Source organism: Cetorhinus maximus, chromosome 6 (assembly GCF_964194155.1).
Source record: "Cetorhinus maximus chromosome 6, sCetMax3.hap1.1, whole genome shotgun sequence".
Taxonomy (NCBI): Eukaryota; Metazoa; Chordata; class Chondrichthyes; order Lamniformes; family Cetorhinidae; genus Cetorhinus; species Cetorhinus maximus.
Window position 1 is genome coordinate 484,667 of NC_135884.1, and position 20,593 is coordinate 505,259.

Sequence of the window (20,593 nt, forward strand, 5' to 3'; positions counted from 1 at the left end):
CAAGTCAACAGACCTTGTGCTGAACAGTCAAATTTTCCATCCTGCCCAAGGCGATTCCCACAGCAGGCAGGATGGGGAAATCCTGCTCCCAGGGTGTGAGCCCTACACTCTCCTGATCATTCTCGCCCCAGCCCCATCTCTCTCTCACACATACCCAACCATTCTTCTCGCTCACGCACTTAGCCCTCGCGCGCGCGCACACACAATTAACGTTATAAGAATGGTCTTGTATTTGGATGGGTAATAACAGTAAACATTAGGTCAGTTAGGTGTCTGAATTGGATACTTACAGTAAAAATGATGTCAGTAATCCATATGGATGAATGTTCAATTTTTCAGTTTTGCTAAGACAACTGGGATCGTGCTGTAACACACAATCGTAGTTGAAAATCCATCTACTGCATAGTTTAGGGACATTCTCTATGTGAAAACCACCCACCCTGATTCACTTACCCACCCTCACTAACTAAATCAGCAGCTGATGACTGGGGTGGCTGTGTTGAGAGCGGGAGAGATCTGGAGCAAGGCTTAATGCCCAGCAGTGCTTGCATGTGGGCACATGCTCAGGGGAGAGCCAAGAGCTGGGGAAAGAACTGTGAGCCGGGTCTAAGCAGCCAGAACAGTGGGACAGCATTGAGAGTGCAGGCCCCATGCTCCACAGAGTCTTTCTGTCTCCACATGCTCGTGGTGGCTGATATTTGCTGTACCTCCAAAGAGGGGCTTTGTGCGCTACAATCTGGCCCACTCGATGGACAAGCCTAATTTAATGCCTCATCTCATCCCAAAGACGGCATTTCTGACAATGTAGCACTCCCTCAGTACTGACCCTCCGACAGTGCAGCGCTCACTCAGTACTGACCCTCCGACAGTGCAGCACTCCCTCAGTACTGACCCTTTGACAGTGCAGCGCTCACTCAGTACTGACCCTCCGACAGTGTAGCACTCCCTCAGTACTGACCCTCCGACAGTGCAGCGCTCACTCAGTACTGACCCTCCGACAGTGCAGCACTCCCTCAGTACTGACCCTCTGACAGTGCAGCACTTCCTCAGTACTGACCCTCTGACAGTGCAGCACTCCCTCAGTACTGACCCTCTGACAGTGCAGCACTCCCTCAGTACTGACCCTCTGACAGTGCAGCACTCCCTCAGTACTGACCCTCTGACAGTGCAGCACTTCCTCAGTACTGACCCTCTGACAGTGCAGCACTCCCTCAGTACTGACCCTCCGACAGTGCAGCACTCCCTCAGTACTGACCCTCTGACAGTGCAGCACTCCCTCAGTACTGACCCTCTGACAGTGCAGCACTCCCTCAGTACTGACCCTCTGACAGTGCAGCACTCCCCCAGTACTGACCCTCTGACAGTGCAGCACTCCCTCAGTACTGACCCTCTGACAGTGCAGCACTCCCCCAGTACTGACCCTCCGACAGTGCAGCGCTCACTCAGTACTGACCCTCCGACAGTGCAGCGCTCCCTCAGTACTGACCCTCCGACAGTGCAGCACTCCCCCAGTACAGACCCTCTGACAATGTAGCACTCCCTCAGTACTGACCCTCTGACAATGTAGCACTCCCTCAGTACTGACCCTCCGACAGTGCAGCGCTCCCCCAGTACAGACCCTCCGACAGTGCAGCACTCCCCCAGTACAGACCCTCCGACAGTGCAGCACTCCCTCAGTACTGACCCTCCGACAGTGCAGCGCTCCCTCAGTACTGACCCTCCGACAGTGCAGCGCTCCCCCAGTACAGACCCTCCGACAGTGCAGCACTCCCTCAGTACTGACCCTCCGACAGTGCAGCGCTCCCTCAGTACTGACCCTCTGACAGTGCAGCACTCCCTCAGTACTGACCCTCTGACAGTGCAGCACTCCCTCAGTACTGACCCTCCAACAGTGCAGCACTCCCTCAGTACTGACCCTCCGACAGTGCAGCGCTCCCCCAGTACAGACCCTCCGACAGTGCAGCACTCCCCCAGTACAGACCCTCCGACAGTGCAGCACTCCCTCAGTACTGACCCTCCGACAGTGCAGCGCTCCCTCAGTACTGACCCTCCGACAGTGCAGCGCTCCCCCAGTACAGACCCTCCGACAGTGCAGCACTCCCTCAGTACTGACCCTCCGACAGTGCAGCGCTCCCTCAGTACTGACCCTCTGACAGTGCAGCACTCCCCCAGTACAGACCCTCTGACAATGTAGCACTCCCTCAGTACTGACCCTCTGACAATGTAGCACTCCCTCAGTACTGACCCTCTGACAATGTAGCACTCCCTCAGTACTGACCCTCCGACAGTGCAGCGCTCCCCCAGTACAGACCCTCCGACAGTGCAGCACTCCCCCAGTACAGACCCTCCGACAGTGCAGCACTCCCTCAGTACTGACCCTCCGACAGTGCAGCGCTCCCTCAGTACTGACCCTCCGACAGTGCAGCGCTCCCCCAGTACAGACCCTCCGACAGTGCAGCACTCCCTCAGTACTGACCCTCCGACAGTGCAGCGCTCCCTCAGTACTGACCCTCTGACAGTGCAGCACTCCCTCAGTACTGACCCTCTGACAGTGCAGCACTCCCTCAGTACTGACCCTCCAACAGTGCAGCACTCCCTCAGTACTGACCCTCCGACAGTGCAGCGCTCCCCCAGTACAGACCCTCCGACAGTGCAGCACTCCCCCAGTACAGACCCTCCGACAGTGCAGCACTCCCTCAGTACTGACCCTCCGACAGTGCAGCGCTCCCTCAGTACTGACCCTCCGACAGTGCAGCGCTCCCCCAGTACAGACCCTCCGACAGTGCAGCACTCCCTCAGTACTGACCCTCCGACAGTGCAGCGCTCCCTCAGTACTGACCCTCTGACAGTGCAGCACTCCCTCAGTACTGACCCTCTGACAGTGCAGCACTCCCTCAGTACTGACCCTCCAACAGTGCAGCACTCCCTCAGTACTGACCCTCTGACAGTACAGCACTCCCTCAGTACTGACCCTCTGACAGTGCAGCATTCCCTCAGTACTGACCCTCCGACAGTGCAGCGCTCCCTCAGTACTGACCCTCCGACAGTGCAGCACTCCCTCAGTACTGACCCTCTGACAGTGCAGCACTCCGTTGGGAGTTCCAGAATGGGTTAAGTGCTGAAGTCTCTAAAGTGAGACTTGAAGCCACAAGCTTCTGATTCATGAACAGTGCTACACACAGCTCACAGCTTCGTGCTGAACTCAACACAGTGTAGGAAGCTCATTCTAAATTTTATTTCACATTAAGTTCCCTTACATCCGAAACTGTAACCTTTATATTGAGTGTCACTTGTATTGTTTTGTGTTAAAAAGAAAAACATTTCACGGCACCAGGTTCATAAATGTACTTCATCAGCTGTCACAACACACGCACAAAGCGAGCTCACAGAATCACACTTCTGGCAGCCGTCAGGTGACAGGGGATAAATGTTATAAAAGCTGCTGGGGGCGCTGCTTGTCTATCTGTGCAAACCACCAGCTGAAGACATGGTCACTTCTTTAAAGTCAGCTCGATGGGGATCTGTACGTGTCCCTGGTTTCAGATCCTCCGCTGTCTGGTCCCAATGAGAACTCAGCTTCAATCTTCTACCTGCTCGGAGTGAGCAGTTGGATATTAGATTGGAACAGTTTTCAGCGCTTCCTCCTCCGACCGATTCACATTCACATTCTAAATTAAAAACGAAGTAAGAGAGACAAAATTAGGTCACGTCAACTGGTAAAGGCATCAAACCGGGATTCGTGGTTCACACCAAAGTCAGAAGCCTGAGGGTCCATAATGCAGACAGTGCCAGTGGGTCAGTGCTGAGGGAGTGCTGCCCTGTCAGAGGGTCAGTGCTGAGGGAGTGCTGCACTGTCAGAGGGTCAGTACTGAGGGAGTGCTGCACTGTCAGAGGGTCAGTACTGAGGGAGTGCTGCCCTGTCAGAGGGTCAGTGCTGAGGGAGTGCTGCCCTGTCAGAGGGTCAGTACTGAGGGAGTGCCGCACTGTCAGAGGGTCAGTACTGAGGGAGTGCTGCCCTGTCAGAGGGTCAGTGCTGAGGGAGTGCTGCCCTGTCAGAGGGTCAGTACTGAGGGAGTGCTGTACTGTCAGAGGATCAGTATTGAGGGAGTGCCGCACTGTCAGAGGATCAGTACTGAGGGAGTGCCGCACTGTCAGAGGGTCAGTACTGAGGGAGTGCCGCACTGTCAGAGGGTCAGTACTGAGGGAGTGCCGCACTGTCAGAGGGTCAGTACTGAGGGAGTGCTGCACTGTCAGAGGATCAGTACTGAGGGAGTGCCGCACTGTCAGAGGATCAGTACTGAGGGAGTGCCGCACTGTCAGAGGATCAGTACTGAGGGAGTGCCGCACTGTCAGAGGGTCAGTACTGAGGGAGTGCCGCACTGTCAGAGGGTCAGTACTGAGTGAGTGCCGCACTGTCAGAGGGTCAGTACTGAGGGAGTGCTGCACTGTCAGAGGATCAGTACTGAGGGAGTGCCGCACTGTCAGAGGATCAGTACTGAGGGAGTGCCGCACTGTCAGAGGGTCAATACTGAGGGAGTGCCGCACTGTCAGAGGGTCAGTACTGAGGGAGTGCCGCACTGTCAGAGGGTCAGTACTGAGGGAGTGCCGCACTGTCAGAGGGTCAGTACTGAGGGAGTGCCGCACTGTCAGAGGGTCAGTACTGAGGGAGTGTTGCACTGTTGGAGGGCCAGTACTGAGGTAGTGCCACACTGTCAGAGGGTCAGTGCTGAGGGAGTGCTGCACTGTCAGAGGGTCAGTGCTGCACTGCCAGAGGGTCAGTACTGAGGGAGTGCTGCACTGTCAGAGGGTCAGTACTGAGGGAGTGCTGCACTGTCAGAGGGTCAGTACTGAGGGAGTGCTGCACTGTCAGAGGGTCAGTACTGAGGGAGGGCAGAAAGTCAGTACTGAGGGAGTGCTGTACTGCCGGAGGGTCAGTACTGAGGGAGGGCAGAAGGTTAGTACTGAAGGAGTGCTGCAGTGTCAGAGGGTCAGTACTGAGGGAGTGCTGCACTGTCAGAGGGTCAGTACTGAGGGAGTGCTGCGCTGTCAGAGGGTCAGTACTGAGGGAGTGCTGCACTGTCAGAGGGTCAGTACTGAGGGAGGGCAGAAAGTCAGTACTGAGGGAGTGCTGTACTGCCGGAGGGTCAGTACTGAGGGAGGGCAGAAGGTTAGTACTGAGGGAGTGCTGCACTGTCAGAGGGTCAGTACTGAGGGAGTGCTGCACTGTCAGAGGGTCAGTACTGAGGGAGTGCCGCACTGTCAGAGGGTCAGTACTGAGGGAGTGCCGCACTGTCAGAGGATCAGTACTGAGGGAGTGCCGCACTGTCAGAGGATCAGTATTGAGGGAGTGCCGCACTGTCTGAGGGTCAGTACTGAGGGAGTGCCGCACTGTCAGAGGGTCAGTACTGAGTGAGTGCCACACTGTCAGAGGGTCAGTACTGAGGGAGTGCCGCACTGTCAGAGGATCAGTACTGAGGGAGTGCCGCACTGTCAGAGGATCAGTACTGAGGGAGTGCCGCACTGTCAGAGGGTCAGTACTGAGGGAGTGCCGCACTGTCAGAGGGTCAGTACTGAGGGAGTGCTGCACTGTCAGAGGGTCAGTACTGAGGGAGGGCAGAAAGTCAGTACTGAGGGAGTGCTGTACTGCCGGAGGGTCAGTACTGAGGGAGGGCAGAAGGTTAGTACTGAAGGAGTGCTGCAGTGTCAGAGGGTCAGTACTGAGGGAGTGCTGCACTGTCAGAGGGTCAGTACTGAGGGAGTGCTGCGCTGTCAGAGGGTCAGTACTGAGGGAGTGCTGCACTGTCAGAGGGTCAGTACTGAGGGAGGGCAGAAAGTCAGTACTGAGGGAGTGCTGTACTGCCGGAGGGTCAGTACTGAGGGAGGGCAGAAGGTTAGTACTGAGGGAGTGCTGCACTGTCAGAGGGTCAGTACTGAGGGAGTGCTGCACTGTCAGAGGGTCAGTACTGAGGGAGTGCCGCACTGTCAGAGGGTCAGTACTGAGGGAGTGCCGCACTGTCAGAGGATCAGTACTGAGGGAGTGCCGCACTGTCAGAGGATCAGTATTGAGGGAGTGCCGCACTGTCTGAGGGTCAGTACTGAGGGAGTGCCGCACTGTCAGAGGGTCAGTACTGAGTGAGTGCCACACTGTCAGAGGGTCAGTACTGAGGGAGTGCCGCACTGTCAGAGGATCAGTACTGAGGGAGTGCCGCACTGTCAGAGGATCAGTACTGAGGGAGTGCCGCACTGTCAGAGGGTCAGTACTGAGGGAGTGCCGCACTGTCAGAGGGTCAGTACTGAGGGAGTGCCGCACTGTCAGAGGGTCAGTACTGAGGGAGTGCCGCACTGTCAGAGGGTCAGTACTGAGGGAGTGCCACACTGTCAGAGGGTCAGTACTGAGGGAGTGTTGCACTGTTGGAGGGCCAGTACTGAGGTAGTGCCACACTGTCAGAGGGTCAGTGCTGAGGGAGTGCTGCACTGTCAGAGGGTCAGTGCCGCACTGTCAGAGGATCAGTATTGAGGGAGTGCCGCACTGTCAGAGGGTCAGTACTGAGTGAGTGCCACACTGTCAGAGGGTCAGTACTGAGGGAGTGCCGCACTGTCAGAGGATCAGTACTGAGGGAGTGCCGCACTGTCAGAGGATCAGTACTGAGGGAGTGCCGCACTGTCAGAGGATCAGTACTGAGGGAGTGCCGCACTGTCAGAGGGTCAGTACTGAGGGAGTGCCGCACTGTCAGAGGGTCAGTACTGAGGGAGTGCCGCACTGTCAGAGGGTCAGTACTGAGGGAGTGCCACACTGTCAGAGGGTCAGTACTGAGGGAGTGTTGCACTGTTGGAGGGCCAGTACTGAGGTAGTGCCACACTGTCAGAGGGTCAGTGCTGAGGGAGTGCTGCACTGTCAGAGGGTCAGTGCTGCACTGCCAGAGGGTCAGTACTGAGGGAGTGCTGCACTGTCAGAGGGTCAGTACTGAGGGAGTGCTGCACTGTCAGAGGGTCAGTACTGAGGGAGGGCAGAAAGTCAGTACTGAGGGAGTGCTGTACTGCCGGAGGGTCAGTACTGAGGGAGGGCAGAAGGTTAGTACTGAAGGAGTGCTGCACTGTCAGAGGGTCAGTACTGAGGGAGTGCTGCACTGTCAGAGGGTCAGTACTGAGGGAGTGCTGCACTGTCAGAGGGTCAGTACTGAGGGAGTGCTGCACTGTCAGAGGGTCAGTACTGAGGGAGGGCAGAAAGTCAGTACTGAGGGAGTGCTGTACTGCCGGAGGGTCAGTACTGAGGGAGGGCAGAAGGTTAGTACTGAGGGAGTGCTGCACTGTCAGAGGGTCAGTACTGAGGGAGTGCTGCACTGTCAGAGGGTCAGTACTGAGGGAGTGCTGCACAGTCAGAGGGTCAGTACTGAGGGAGTGCTGCACAGTCAGAGGATCAGTACTGAGGTAGCGCTGCTACCAGCAACCAATTGAAGGTAATCAGTTCAGTTTGTAACATGGCTCTTAATGTGTGCTAGAAGTGACATACATTCCTACATAGGCACCTTTTCTATGCAGCAAAAGGAATATGTTCAAGCCTCATGGGGGTTTGGGGAGACTGTTTCCCGTTGCTTTCTGCATGGTAATGCCACAGTCATTCAGCAGCGACCTGCCAACCAAACTGCATCCTTTCCTTCTGTAACTATAAATCCTCGTCTTTGTTTGATATTCTTGTTCTGATGATTGCACATGAAAAGCTTCAAAAATATGTCTCTCTTTGCAGCAATAATCAAATTCAGTTCGACCAAAACAACTGGTTAATTATTCCGGATTTTTGTTTGGGACTTGAGAGTGTCACTTTCAAAATTAATAAGAAATTTAATTATATTATGATCTTTTTAGCCCAAAGGATCTTTTACTATGAGATTACTAAATTAACTTTGCCTTATTGGTTACAACACAGATGGAGGCCAGTTGGCCCATCATGTCGGTGCTGGCCCTCTGAAAGAGTAATTCCCCTAATGTGACTCCCTCTGCCTTTTTCTGTAACCCTGCACAATTTCCTTTTTCAGATAATGATCCAATTCCATTTTGAAACTTCCAATTGACCCAGCCTCCACCACACTCTCAGGCAGGCATTGCAGATGCTAACCACTCACTGCATTAAAAATGTTACCATTTCTTCTTTTACCAATTACCTTAAATCTGTGCTTCTAGATCCTTCAACCAATGGGAACACCTTCTCCCTATCTACTGCTTTCTGACCCCTCATGATTTTGAATCTCTATCAAATCTCCTCTCAACACTGACCCCTGGGGAACCCCACTACAAACTTCAAAACAACCATTCACCACTACTCGCTGTTTCCTGTCACTCAGCCAATTCTGTATCATGTTGCTCCTGTCCCTTTTATTCCATGAGCTCTAACTTTGCTCACAAATCTGTCGTGCTGCACTTAATCAAAAACAGAATTACCTGGAAAGACTCAGCAGATCCAGCAGCAGAACTGCTGAAGGGTCATGAGGACTCGAAACGTCAACTCTTTTCTTCTCCGCCGATGCTGCCAGACCTGCTGAGTTTTTCCAGGTAATTCTGTTTTTGTTTTGGATTTCCAGCATCCGCAGTAGTTTTTTGTTTTTACATTAGTGCTGCACTTAATGTCTTTTGCAAGCCCATGTACACCACATCAAGAGCATTGCCTTCATTAACCCTCTGTTACCTTTTCAAAACACTCCAGAGAGTTAGTTAAACATGATTTTCCCTTAAGACATCCATGCTGGCTTTCCTTAATTAACCTGCATTTTTCCAAGTAACTATTAATTTTATCCTGAATTATTGTTTCTAAAATCTTCCCCACCAACAGGTTAAACTGAGTGGCCTGTAGTTAAAAGCAAAATACTGCAGATGCTGGAAATCTGAAACAAAAACAGAAAATGCTGGAAAAACTCAGGAGGTCTGACAGTATCTGCGGAGAGAAAAACAGAGTTAACGTTTCGAGTCCATTTGACTCTTCTTCAGAGCTACAGAGAAGTAGAAATGTGATGAGATTTGTACTGTTTAAGGTGGGTGTAATTGCTGGGCTTATCTTTACACCCCTTTTTGAACAAGAGTGTAACATTTGCAATTCTCCAGTCCTCTGGCACCAGCCCTGAGTCCAAGATTGGAAAATTATGGCCAGTGCCTCTGAATTTCCACTCTCACTTCCCTCAGTACCCTTGGATGCATCTCATCCAGTCCTGGTGACTTTTCAACTTCTGATAGACAGCCTATCCAATTCCTGCTCCTTATAAATTTTAAATCCTTCTAGTGTCTGAACTACCTCCTCTGTCACCCTGGCCTGGGTAGCATCTTTTCCTTGGTAAAGACAGATGCAAAGGATTCATTTAATATCTCAACTGTGGCCTCTGTCTACAATGTGTAAAATCCCTTTTTGGTCCCTGATTGGCTCCTAGTCCTCCTTTTACCACTTTTTTACTATTTAAACATCTATTGAAGATTTTGGGATTCCCTATTATGTTAGCTGCCAGTCTCTTCTCATACTCCCGCTTTGTTTCTCTTATTTGTTTTTTCTCTTCCCCTCTGAACCTTCTATATTTGGACTTGTTCTCAATTGTATTATCCACCTGACATCTGTCATAAACACACTTTTGCTGCTTCATCTTAATCTCTGCCTCTTTTGTCATCCAGGGAGCTCTGGATCTGTTTGCCACATTTTCCCCTTCATGGGATTATATCTTGACTGCACTTGATCTATCTGTTCTTTAAAGACAGCCCATTGTTCAGTTACAGTTTTGCCTGCTGATCTCTGATTCAATGTATCTGGGCCAGATGCATTCTTACACCATTGAAGTTGGTTTTCCCCCAGTAAATTATTCTTACTGTGGATTGCTCCTTGTCCTTTTCCATAGCCAACATAAACCTTATGACACAATGATTGCTGTCTCCTATATGTTCTCCTACTGACCCTCAATCCACTTGGTCCACCTCATTCCCAAAACCCAGGTCCATCAGTGCCTTATTCCTCATTGGACTGGAAACATACTGCTGCAGAACATTTCCCAGAACACACTTGAGGAACTCTTGACCCTCTCTGCCCTTTACACTGCTATTATCCCAGTCTATATTCAGATAATTAAAGTCCCCCATTATTACTACTCTATAATTGCACTTCTGTGTAATTTCCTTGCAAATGTGTTCCTCTACATCTTTCCCACTAGTTGGTGGCCTATAGACTACACTGAACAATGTAATTGCAGCTTTTTTGTTCCTTATTTCTAGCAAAATGAATTTTGTCCTTGAACCCTCTGGGACATTCTCTCTCTGTAGCATGCAATGTTCTCCTTAATCAATACCACCACTCCTCCTCCTTTCCTATCTTTCCTGAACACTTTGTATCCAGGAATATTTAACACTCAGTCCTGCCCTTCTTTGAGCCAGGTCTCTGTTAACGCCACAACATCATATTTCCACGTGGTTATCTGTGCCTGTAACTCCCCAATTTTATCTACCACACTCCACACATTCACATACATGGACTGTAATGTTAATTTAGGCTTTATTACTTCCCTTCATACGTTGAACACACCTAATATCTTACTATTTCCTACTCTAATACTCTAAGTCTCTCCTAGTATTCTTTGCACCTTGGTATCCCTCTCTAATATTACCTCCTGCTTCCCACACCCCTGCCAAGTTAGTTTAAACCCTCCCCAGTAAAACTAGGAAACCACCACGCAAGGAAATTGGTTCTGGCTCTGTTTAGATGTAACCTGTCCATCTCTTGAGCCACACATTCACTTGCTTTATCCTCTTATTTTTCTGCATGTGGCACTGGGAGTAATCCAGAGATTACTACTTTTGAGGTCCTGTTTGCTAGTTTCCTAGCTAGCTCCCTAAATTCTGACTATGACCACATGCCTCCTTCTGCTTATATCGTTGCTATTGTTGTGGACCATGCTGGGCTGTTGTTCACCACCCCCCCACCACCCCCTCACCCCCACCCCCTCTGGGTGCTCTGCAGCTGCTCAGTGACATCCTTGACCATGGCATCAGGGAGACAATCCACCATCCTGGATTCATGTCTGCTGCCACAGAAACACCCATCTATTCCCCAACTATTAAATCTCACAAGAACACAAGAAATAGGAGCAGGAGTAGACCAGTCAGCCCCTCGAGCCTGTTCCGCCATTCAATATGACCATGGCTGATCTTGGGCTACAACTCCACTTTCCCACCCATTCCCCATCCCAGAATTCCCTGAGACACCAAAAATCTGTCTATCCCAGCCTTAAATATACTCAACGATGGAGCATCCACAACCCTCTTGGGTAGAGAATTCCAAATATTCACAACCCTTTGAATGAAGTAATTTCTCCTCATCTCAGTCCTGAATGATCGGCCTCTTATCCTGAGACTGTGCCCCCGTGTTTTAGATTCCCCGACCAGTGGAAACAATCTCACAGGGTCCACTCTGTCAAACTCCTTCAGAATTTTGTAGGTTTCAACAAGATCGCCCCTCATTCTTCTAAACTCCAGAGAATATAAACCCAATTCACTCAGCCTCTCATCATAGGACAGCCCCCTTATCCCAGGGACCAATCCAGTGAACCTTCACTGTACCGCCTCCAATACAAGGATATCCTTTCTTAAATGTGGAAACCAAAACTGCACACACTGTTCCAGATGTGGTCTCACCAAAACCCTGTACAACTGTGGCAAGACATCTTTATTCCTGTACTCCAATCCCCTTGTAATAAAGGCCAACGTGCCATTTGCCTTCCTAATTGCTTGCTGTACCTACATGCTAACTCTCTGCGTTCTTTGTACAAATAAACCCAAGTTTCTTTGAGCGTCAACATTTTCAAGTTTCTCACCTTTTAAAAAATATTCAGCTTTTCTACACTTTTGGTCAAAGAATAACTTCACCCTTCCCTACGTTATACTCCATCTGAAATCTTGCTGCCAACTCACTTACCCTGTCTATATCTCTTTGCAGCCTCTCGGTATCCTCCCCACAGCTTACTTTCCCACCTAGCTTGGTATCATCAGCAAACTTAGATACATTACTTTATCTAAGTCATTAATAGAGATCATAAATAGCTGAGGCCCCAGCACTGACTAGCTATTCATTTCTCATCTTCTCTTGTCATTTAAATATAGGGAAGTTAATTGAAATACTTAACCCTTAATATAAAACAAATGAAATTTTCATTTCCCAGTTTCTAAGACTAGCTTCTTAATTTTGGAGAAAGGGAAATAAAGCTACAATTGCCACCAGCCAATCAACTGATGGCTTCCCTGGATTCACAGAGGAGGGGACGATAAAACCTCCCTGAAATACTAGAGAACCAAGGGACTAATGAGATTGACGAACTGCTCTGGAAAAATGTGAAGTTATCCACTTAGGTAGGAAAAGCAGAAATGCAGAATATTTCTTAAATGGCGGGAGATTGGGAAGTGTCGATGTCCAAAGGGACCTGGGCCCTTGTTCGTAAGTCACTGTTAGATAACAGGCAGGTGCAGAAAGTAATCAGAAAGGCAAATGGTATGTTGGCCTTCATCACAAAGGGATTTAACTACAGGAGTAAAGAAGTCTTGCTGCAATTGTATGGAGCCCTGGTGAGGCTGCACCTGGAGTATTGTGTACAGTTTTGGTCTCCTTACCTAAGGGAGGATATACTTGCTACAGAGGGAGTAGAACAAAGGTTCACCAGACTGATTCCTGGGATGGTAGATTTTTAAAATTCATTCATGGGATGTGGGCTTCGCTGGCTGGGCCAGCATTTATTGCCCATCCCTAGAAAACATAGAAACTAGGAGCAGGAGTAGGCCATTCGGCCCTTCGAGCCTGCTCCGCCATTCATTATGATCATGGCTGATCATCCAACTCAATAGCCTGCTCCCGCTTTCTCCCCATATCCTTTGATCCCTTTCACCCCAAGAGCTATATCTAACTCCTTCTTGAAAATATACAATGTTTTGGCCTCAACTACTTTTTGTGGTAGTGAATTCCACAGGCTCACCACTCTCTTGGTGAAGAAATTTCTCCTTATCTCAGTCCTAAATGGTCTACCCCATATCCTCAGACTGTGACCTCTGGTTCTGGACTCCCCCACCATTGGGAACATCCTTCCTGCATCTATCCTGTCTAGTCCTGTTAGAATTTTATAGGTTTCTATGAGATCCCCCCTCATTCTTCTGAACTCCAGCGAATATAATCCTAACTGACTCAATCTCTCCTCATATGTCAGTCCCACCATCCCAGGAATCAGCCTGGTAAACCTTCGCTGCACTCCCTCTATAGCAAGAACATCCTTCCTCAGATAAGGAGACCAACACGGCACAAAATATTCCTTGAGTAGCCCTTGAGAAGGTGGTGATGAGCTGCCTTCTTGAACCACTGCAGTTTATGTGGTGTGGGTACACCCACAGTGCTGTTAGGGAGGGAGTTCCAGGATTTTGACCCAGCGATAGAGAAGGAACGGCGATATATTTCCAAGTCAGGATGGTGAGTGACTTGGAGGGGAACTTCCAAGTGGTGGTGTTCCCATCTGCTGCTCTTGTCCTTCTAGGTGTTAGTGGCCTTGGGTTTGGAAGGTGCTGCCTAAGGAGCCTTGGTGAATTCCTGCAGTGCACCTTGTAGATGGTACACACTGCTGCCACTGTGCGTTGGTGGTGGAGGGAGTGAATGTTTGTGGATGGGGTGCCAATCAAGCGGGGCTGCTTTGTCCTGGATGGTGTTAAGCTTCTTGAGTGTTGTGGGAGCTGCACTCATCCAGGCAAGTGGGGAGTATTCCATCACACAACAAGGAGCGATTGAGGAGACTGGGCTTGTATTGTCCAGAGTTTAGAAGAATGAGAGGTGACTTCACTGAGACATACTAGGTTCTTACATGGCTAGACAGTGTGGATGTAAGATGGATGTTTCTCCTGGCTGGGGCAGGGGGCCTAGAACCAGGGGACAGTCTCAGAATGAGGGGTAGGTCATTTAGGACTGAGCTGAGAAAGAATTTCTTCTCTCAGAGCGTGGCAAATCTTTGGAATTCTACAGCAGAGGGCTGTGGAGGCTCAGTCATTGAGTATATTCAAGACAGAAGTCAATAGATTTCTAGTTATTAAAGATATCAAGCGATATGGGGATAGTGTGTGAAAATGGCATTGAGGTAGAAGATCATCCATGATCTAGTTGAATGGTGGTGCAGGCTCGAGAGGCCATAAGACCACAAGACGTAGGAGCAGAAGTTGGCCATTCAGCCCATCAAGTCTATTCCACCATTCAATGAGATCTTGGCTGATCTGATAATCTTGAACTCCATCTTCCTGCCTTTTCCCCATAACCCTTGATTCCCTTCCTGATTCAAAATCTGTCTATCTCTGCCTTGAATATACTTAACGGCCCAGCCTCTCCAGCCCTCTGCAGTAAAGAATTCCACAGATTAACTACCCTCTGAGAGAAGAAATTCCTCCTCATCTCTGTTTTAAGTGAACACTCCCTTACTCTGAGATTATGTCCTCTGGTCCTAGATTCTCCCACAAGGGGAAACAGCCTCTCAGCATCTACCCTGTCAAGCCCCCTAAGAATCTTATATGTTTCAATAAGGTCGCCTCTCATTCTTCTAAACTCCAATGAGTACAGGCCCAACCTACTTAACCTCTCCTCATGCACCTCTTTGCTATGTTCCTGTGATGGGACAACTTGATATTTCTTCTCTCTCTCTCTCTCTCTCTCTCATTTCAGTGACCTTGTCCTGGTTCATATTCCTCCTGGTCAATTTTGCACAATACTAGATCTAAAACAGCGTTTCCCGTCATTAGTTACACAACATGTTGTTCTCAGGAGCTGTTACACAAACAAATTCATCATCCAGACTCCCATTGCCATTTGATTTATTCACTCTACATGAAGATTAAAGTCCACAGTTATTACTTTGCCATTGGTCTCACCCCAATTATTTTATGCTTAATGCTCTGTTCAACAGCAGAACAACCGTGAGGAGGTCTATCAAGTACTATCGCACTCCCCCTCGACACACTCATTCCCTCACACTCCCCCTCGACACACTCATTCCCTCGCACTCCCCCTCGACACGGCCGTTCCCTCGCACTCCCCCTCGACACGCCCGTTCCCTCGCACTCCCCCTCGACACGCCCGTTCCCTCGCACTCCCCCTCGACACGCCCGTTCCCTCGCACTCCCCCCTCGACACGCCCGTTCCCTCGCACTCCCCCCTCGACACGCCCGTTCCCTCGCACTCCCCCCTCGACACGCCCGTTCCCTCGCACTCCCCCCTCGACACGCCCGTTCCCTCGCACTCCCCCCTCGACACGCCCGTTCCCTCGCACTCCCCCCTCGACACGCCCGTTCCCTCGCACTCCCCCCTCGACACGCCCGTTCCCTCGCACTCCCCCCTCGACACGCCCGTTCCCTCGCACTCTACCTCCCCACCACACTCTTTCTTCCCCCCCCAGCAATGCACACACTCTCTCACACTCCCCCCACCGTTGTTACTCACAATAAGAGGTTGTGGTGGAAGAATTAATCCAGGCTGGTCTTTTGGTTCGAGCTGGTTTATTTTCAAGACAACTCTCCTCAGTGCTACTGATTTTCAATCAGCTTCCACACAAAGTCTTCCAGCTCCATCTTTATTCTGTTTCGATGGGTAATCAATGCTCATCGGCTGTTTAACTAGCAATTGTCTTTAACAAGGTGATTACCATATCGACAATGGACACACTCGGTCTCTCGCACACCCCCGACACACTCAGTCTCTCACACATCCCCTGACACACTCAGTCTCTCACACATCCCCTGACACACTCAGACTTTTGCACTCCTCCGACACACTCGGTCTCTCGCACACCCCCGACACACTCAGTCTCTCACATTCCCCCCTGACACACTCAGACTCCCACATTCCCCCGACACTCAGACTTTCACACTCCCCCGACACACTCAGACTCTCGCATTCCCTCTAACACACTCAGTCTCTCACATTCCCCCCTGACACACTCAGACTCCCACATTCCCCCGACACTCAGACTTTCACACTCCCCCGACACACTCAGACTCTCGCATTCCCTCTAACACACTCAGTCTCTCGCACTCACCCCCCCACACACAGCCCCTCACATGCCGCCCACACACTCAGTCTCTCGCACCCCCAACCCCTGTACCGACACACTCCATCTCTTACACTCCCCCCACACACAGTGTCTTTTGCATTCGTCCCGACACACTCAGTCTCCAATACCCACTCCCAACCCACTCATTCTCTCGCTCTCCCCCAAACACACTCAGAATCACAGTGCAGAAGGGGCCCTTCGGCCCATCGAGTCTGCACCGACACGTGAGAAACACCTGACCTACCTACCTAATCCCATTTACCAGCACTTGGCCCATAGCCTTGAATGTTATGACGTGCCAAGTGCTCATCCAGGTACTTTTTAAAGGATGTGAGGCAACCCGCCTCCACCACCCTCCCAGGCAGCGCATTCCAGACCGTCACCACCCTCTGGGTAAAAAACTTTTTCCTCACATCCCCCCTAAACCTCCTGCCCCTCACCTTGAACTTATGCCCCTCGTGACTGACCCTTCAACTAAGGAGAACAGCTGCTCCCTATCCACCCTGTCCATGCCCCTCAATCTTGTACACCTCGATCAGGTCGCCCCTCAGTCTTCTCTGCTCCAACGGAAACAACCCAAGTCTATCCAACCTCTCTTCATAATTTAAATGTTTCATCCCAGGCAACATCCTGGTGAATCTCCTCTGCACCCCCTCCAGTACAATCACATCCTTCCTATAATGTGGTGACCAGAACTGCACACAGTACTCCAGCTGTGGCCTCACTAAGGTTCTATACAATTCCAACATGACCTCCCTACTTTTGTAATCTATGCCTCGATTGGTAAAGGCAAGTGTCCCATATGCCTTTTTCACCACCCCACTAACATGCCCCTCAGTCTCTCGCACTCCCCCCAACACACTCAGGCTCTTGCACACCCCCCACACACTCAGGCTCTTGCACACCCCCCACACACTCAGGCTCTTGCACACCCACCACACACTCAGGCTCTTGCACAATCCCCACACCCTCAGGCTCTTGCACACCCCCCACACACTCAGGCTCTTGCACACCCTCCACACACTCAGGCTCTTGCACAATCCCCACACACTCAGGTTCTTGCACACCCCCCACACACTCAGGCTCTTGCACAATCCCCACACACTCAGGCTCTTGCACACCCCCCACACACTTAGGCTCTTGCACACCCTCCACACACTCAGGCTCTTGCACAATCCCCACACACTCAGGCTCTTGCACACCCCCCACACACTCAGGCTCTTGCACTCCCCCCAACACACTCAGTCTCTTGCACTCCCCGACACACTGTCTTTCACACTCTCCCCGACACACTCATTATTTTGCAATCCTCCCCGACACACCCAGTCTCTTGCACACCCCCTGATACACTCAGGCTTTCGCAATACTCCCACCGACCAAAACACTCAGTCTTTCACACTCACTCCCGACACACTCAGTCTCTCACACTCCCTCCAACACACCTAGTCTCCAGCACTTCCCCCCAACAAACACAGACTCTCACACTCTACCCTCCCCCCCACAACACATTCAGAGTGGGTATCTGTCAATGGCGGGGGGAATGAGAGAGTCTGTGAGTGTGGAGGGGGCAGTGTGTGACACTGAGTGTGCTAGGGGGGATTGTGAGAGACTAAGTGGGTTGGGGGGGAATGCGGGAGACTGTGTGTTGGGGGAGTATAAGAGACTGAGTGTGAGCAGGGAGTGTGAAAGACTGAGTGTGTAGGGGGGGGAGTGTGAAAGACTGAGTGTGTCGGGGGGAGCGTGAAAGACTGAGTGTGTCGGGGGGAGCGTGAAAGACTGAGTGTGTCGGGGGGGAGTGTGAGAGACTGAGTGTGTCAGGGGGAATGTGAAAGACTGAGTGTGTTGGGGGGAGTGTGAAAGACTGAGTGTGTCAGGGGGAATGTGAAAGACTGAGTGTGTTGGGGAGTGTGAAAGACTGAGTGTGTTGGCGGGAGTGTGAAAGACTGAGTGTGTCGGGGGGAGTGTGAAAGACTGAGTGTGTTGGGGAGTGTGAAAGACTGAGTGTGTTGGCGGGCGTGTGAAAGACTGAGTGTGTCAGGGGGAGTGTGAAAGACTGAGTGTGTCGGGGAGTGTGAGAAACTGAGTGTGTCAGGGGGTGTGTGAAAGACTGAGTGTGTCGGGGGGGAGTGTGAAAGACTGAGTGTGTCGGGGGGAGTGTGAAAGACTGAGTGTGTCGGGGGAGTGTGAAAGACTGCGTGTGTCGGGGGGGAGTGTGAAAGACTGAGTGTGTCGGGGGGGAGTGTGAAAGACTGAGTGTGTCGGGGGGAGTGTGAAAGACTGAGTGTGTCGGGGGGAGTGTGAAAGACTGAGTGTGTCGGGGGGGAGTGTGAAAGACTGAGTGTGTCGGGGGGAGTGTGAGAGACTGAGTGTGTCAGGGGGAATGTGAAAGACTGAGTGTGTTGGGGGGAGTGTGAAAGACTGAGTGTGTCAGGGGGAGTGTGAAAGACTGAGTGTGTCGGGGAGTGTGAGAAACTGAGTGTGTCAGGGGGAGTGTGAAAGACTGAGTGTGTCGGGGGGGGAGTGTGAAAGACTGAGTGTGTCGGGGGGAGTGTGAAAGACTGAGTGTGTCGGGGGGAGTGTGAAAGACTGAGTGTGTCGGGGGGGAGTGTGAAAGACTGAGTGTGTCGGGGGGGAGTGTGAAAGACTGAGTGTGTCAGGGGGAGTGTGAAAGACTGAGTGTGTCGGGGGCAGTGTGAAAGACTGAGTGTGTCGGGGAGTGTGAAAGACTGAGTGTGTCGGGGGGAGTGTGAAAGACTGAGTGTGTCGGGGGGAGTGTGAAAGACTGAGTGTGTCGGGGGGAGTGTGAAAGACTGAGTGTGTCAGGGGGAGTGTGAAAGACTGAGTGTGTCGGGGAGTGTGAGAAACTGAGTGTGTCGGGGGAGTGTGAAAGACTGAGTGTGTCGGGGGGGAGTGTGAAAGACTGAGTGTGTCGGGGGGAGTGTGAAAGACTGAGTGTGTCGGGGGGAGTGTGAAAGACTGAGTGTGTCGGGGGGGAGTGTGAAAGACTGAGTGTGTCGGTGGGAGTGTGAAAGACTGAGTGTGTCGGGGTGAGTGTGAAAGACTGAGTGTGTCGGAGGGGAGTGTGAAAGACTGAGTGTGTCGGGGGGGAGTGTGAAAGACTGAGTGTGTCGGGGGGGAGTGTGAAAGACTGAGTGTGTCGGGGGGAGTGTGAAAGACTGAGTGTGTCGGGGGGAGTGTGAAAGACTGAGTGTGTCGGGGGGAGTGTGAAAGACTGAGTGTGTCGGGGGGGAGTGTGAAAGACTGAGTGTGTCGGGGGGAGTGTGAGAAACTGAGTGTGTCGGGGGGGAGTGTGAGAAACTGAGTGTGTCGGGGGGGGAGTGTGAAAGACTGAGTGTGTCGGGGGTAGTGTGAAAGACTGAGTGTGTCGGGGAGTGTGAAAGACTGAGTGTGTCGGGGGGGAGTGTGAAAGACTGAGTGTGTCGGGGGGAGTGTGAAAGACTGAGTGTGTCGGGGGGGAGTGTGAAAGACTGAGTGTGTCGGGGGGGAGTGTGAAAGACTGAGTGTGTCGGGGGGGAGTGTGAAAGACTGAGTATGTTGCTGGGCGAGAGTGCGAAAAACTCAAGTGTGTGGGGCAGGGAGTGTGGATGTGGTGCCAATCAAGCGGCTGCTTTGTCCTGGATGGTGTCGAGCTTCTTGAGTGTTGTGGGAGCTGCACTCATCCAGGTAAGTGGGGAGTATTCCATCACACTCCTGACTTGTGCCTTGTAGATGGTGGACAGGCTTTGGGGAGTCAGGAGGTGAGTTACTTGTTGCAGGATTCCTAGTCTCTGACCTGCTCTTGTAGCCACAGTATTTATATGGCTAGTCCAGTTCAATTTCTGGTCAATGGTAACCCCCAGGATGTTGATAGTGGGGGATTCAGTGATGATAATGCCATTGAATGTCAAGGGACGATGGTTGGATTCTCTCTTGTTGGAGATGGTCATTGCCTGACACTTGTGTGGCGCGAATGTTACTTGCCACTTGTCAGCCCAAGCCTGGATATTGTTCAGGTCTTGCTGCATTTGGACATGGACTGCTTCAGTATCTGAGGAGTCGTGAATGGTGCTGAACATTGTGCAATCATCAGCGAACATCCCCACTTCTGACCTTATGATGGAAGAAAGGTCATTGATGAAGCAGCTGAAGATGGTTGGGCCGAGGACACTAGCCTGAGGAACTCCTGCAGTGATGTCCTGGAGCTGAGATGACTGACCTCCAACAACTACAACCATCTTCCTTTGTGCTAGGTATGACTCCAAACAGCGGAGAGTTTTCCCCGATTCCCATTGACTCCAGTTTTGCTAGGGCTCCTAGATGCCACACTCGGTCAAATGCGGCCTTGATGTCAAGGGCAGTCACTCTTACCTCACCTCAGGAGTTCAGCTCTTTTGTCCATGTTTGAACCAAGACTGTAATGAGGTCAGGAGCTGAGTGGCCCTGGCGGAACCCAAACTGGGTGTCAGTGAGCAGGTTATTGCTAAGCAAGTGCCACTTGATAGCACTGTTGA

At 51.3% G+C, this 20,593-nt stretch overlaps 1 protein-coding gene across 5 annotated transcripts in view; it reads right to left on the reverse strand.

The window, feature by feature from the left end:
• Positions 1-3,216: 3,216 nt before the first annotated feature.
• Positions 3,217-20,593, reverse strand: part of LOC144681467 (6-phosphofructo-2-kinase/fructose-2,6-bisphosphatase 4-like) — a 196,611-nt gene continuing 179,234 nt past the window's right edge. For 3 of the 5 annotated variants that reach the window (XR_013576787.1, XR_013576786.1, XR_013576785.1), the window contains 2 exons: positions 7,511-7,697; positions 3,217-3,668 (listed from right to left, as the gene is read on the reverse strand). Coding sequence is in view for 2 of the 5 variants with exons in the window: in XM_078543063.1 (XP_078399189.1) it covers positions 3,615-3,668 (54 nt within the window). In the remaining 3 variants the exon portion in view is untranslated. The remainder of the gene's footprint in view (positions 3,669-7,510; positions 7,698-20,593) is intronic. The other 2 variants (XM_078543063.1, XM_078543065.1) reach the window with 1 other exon arrangement.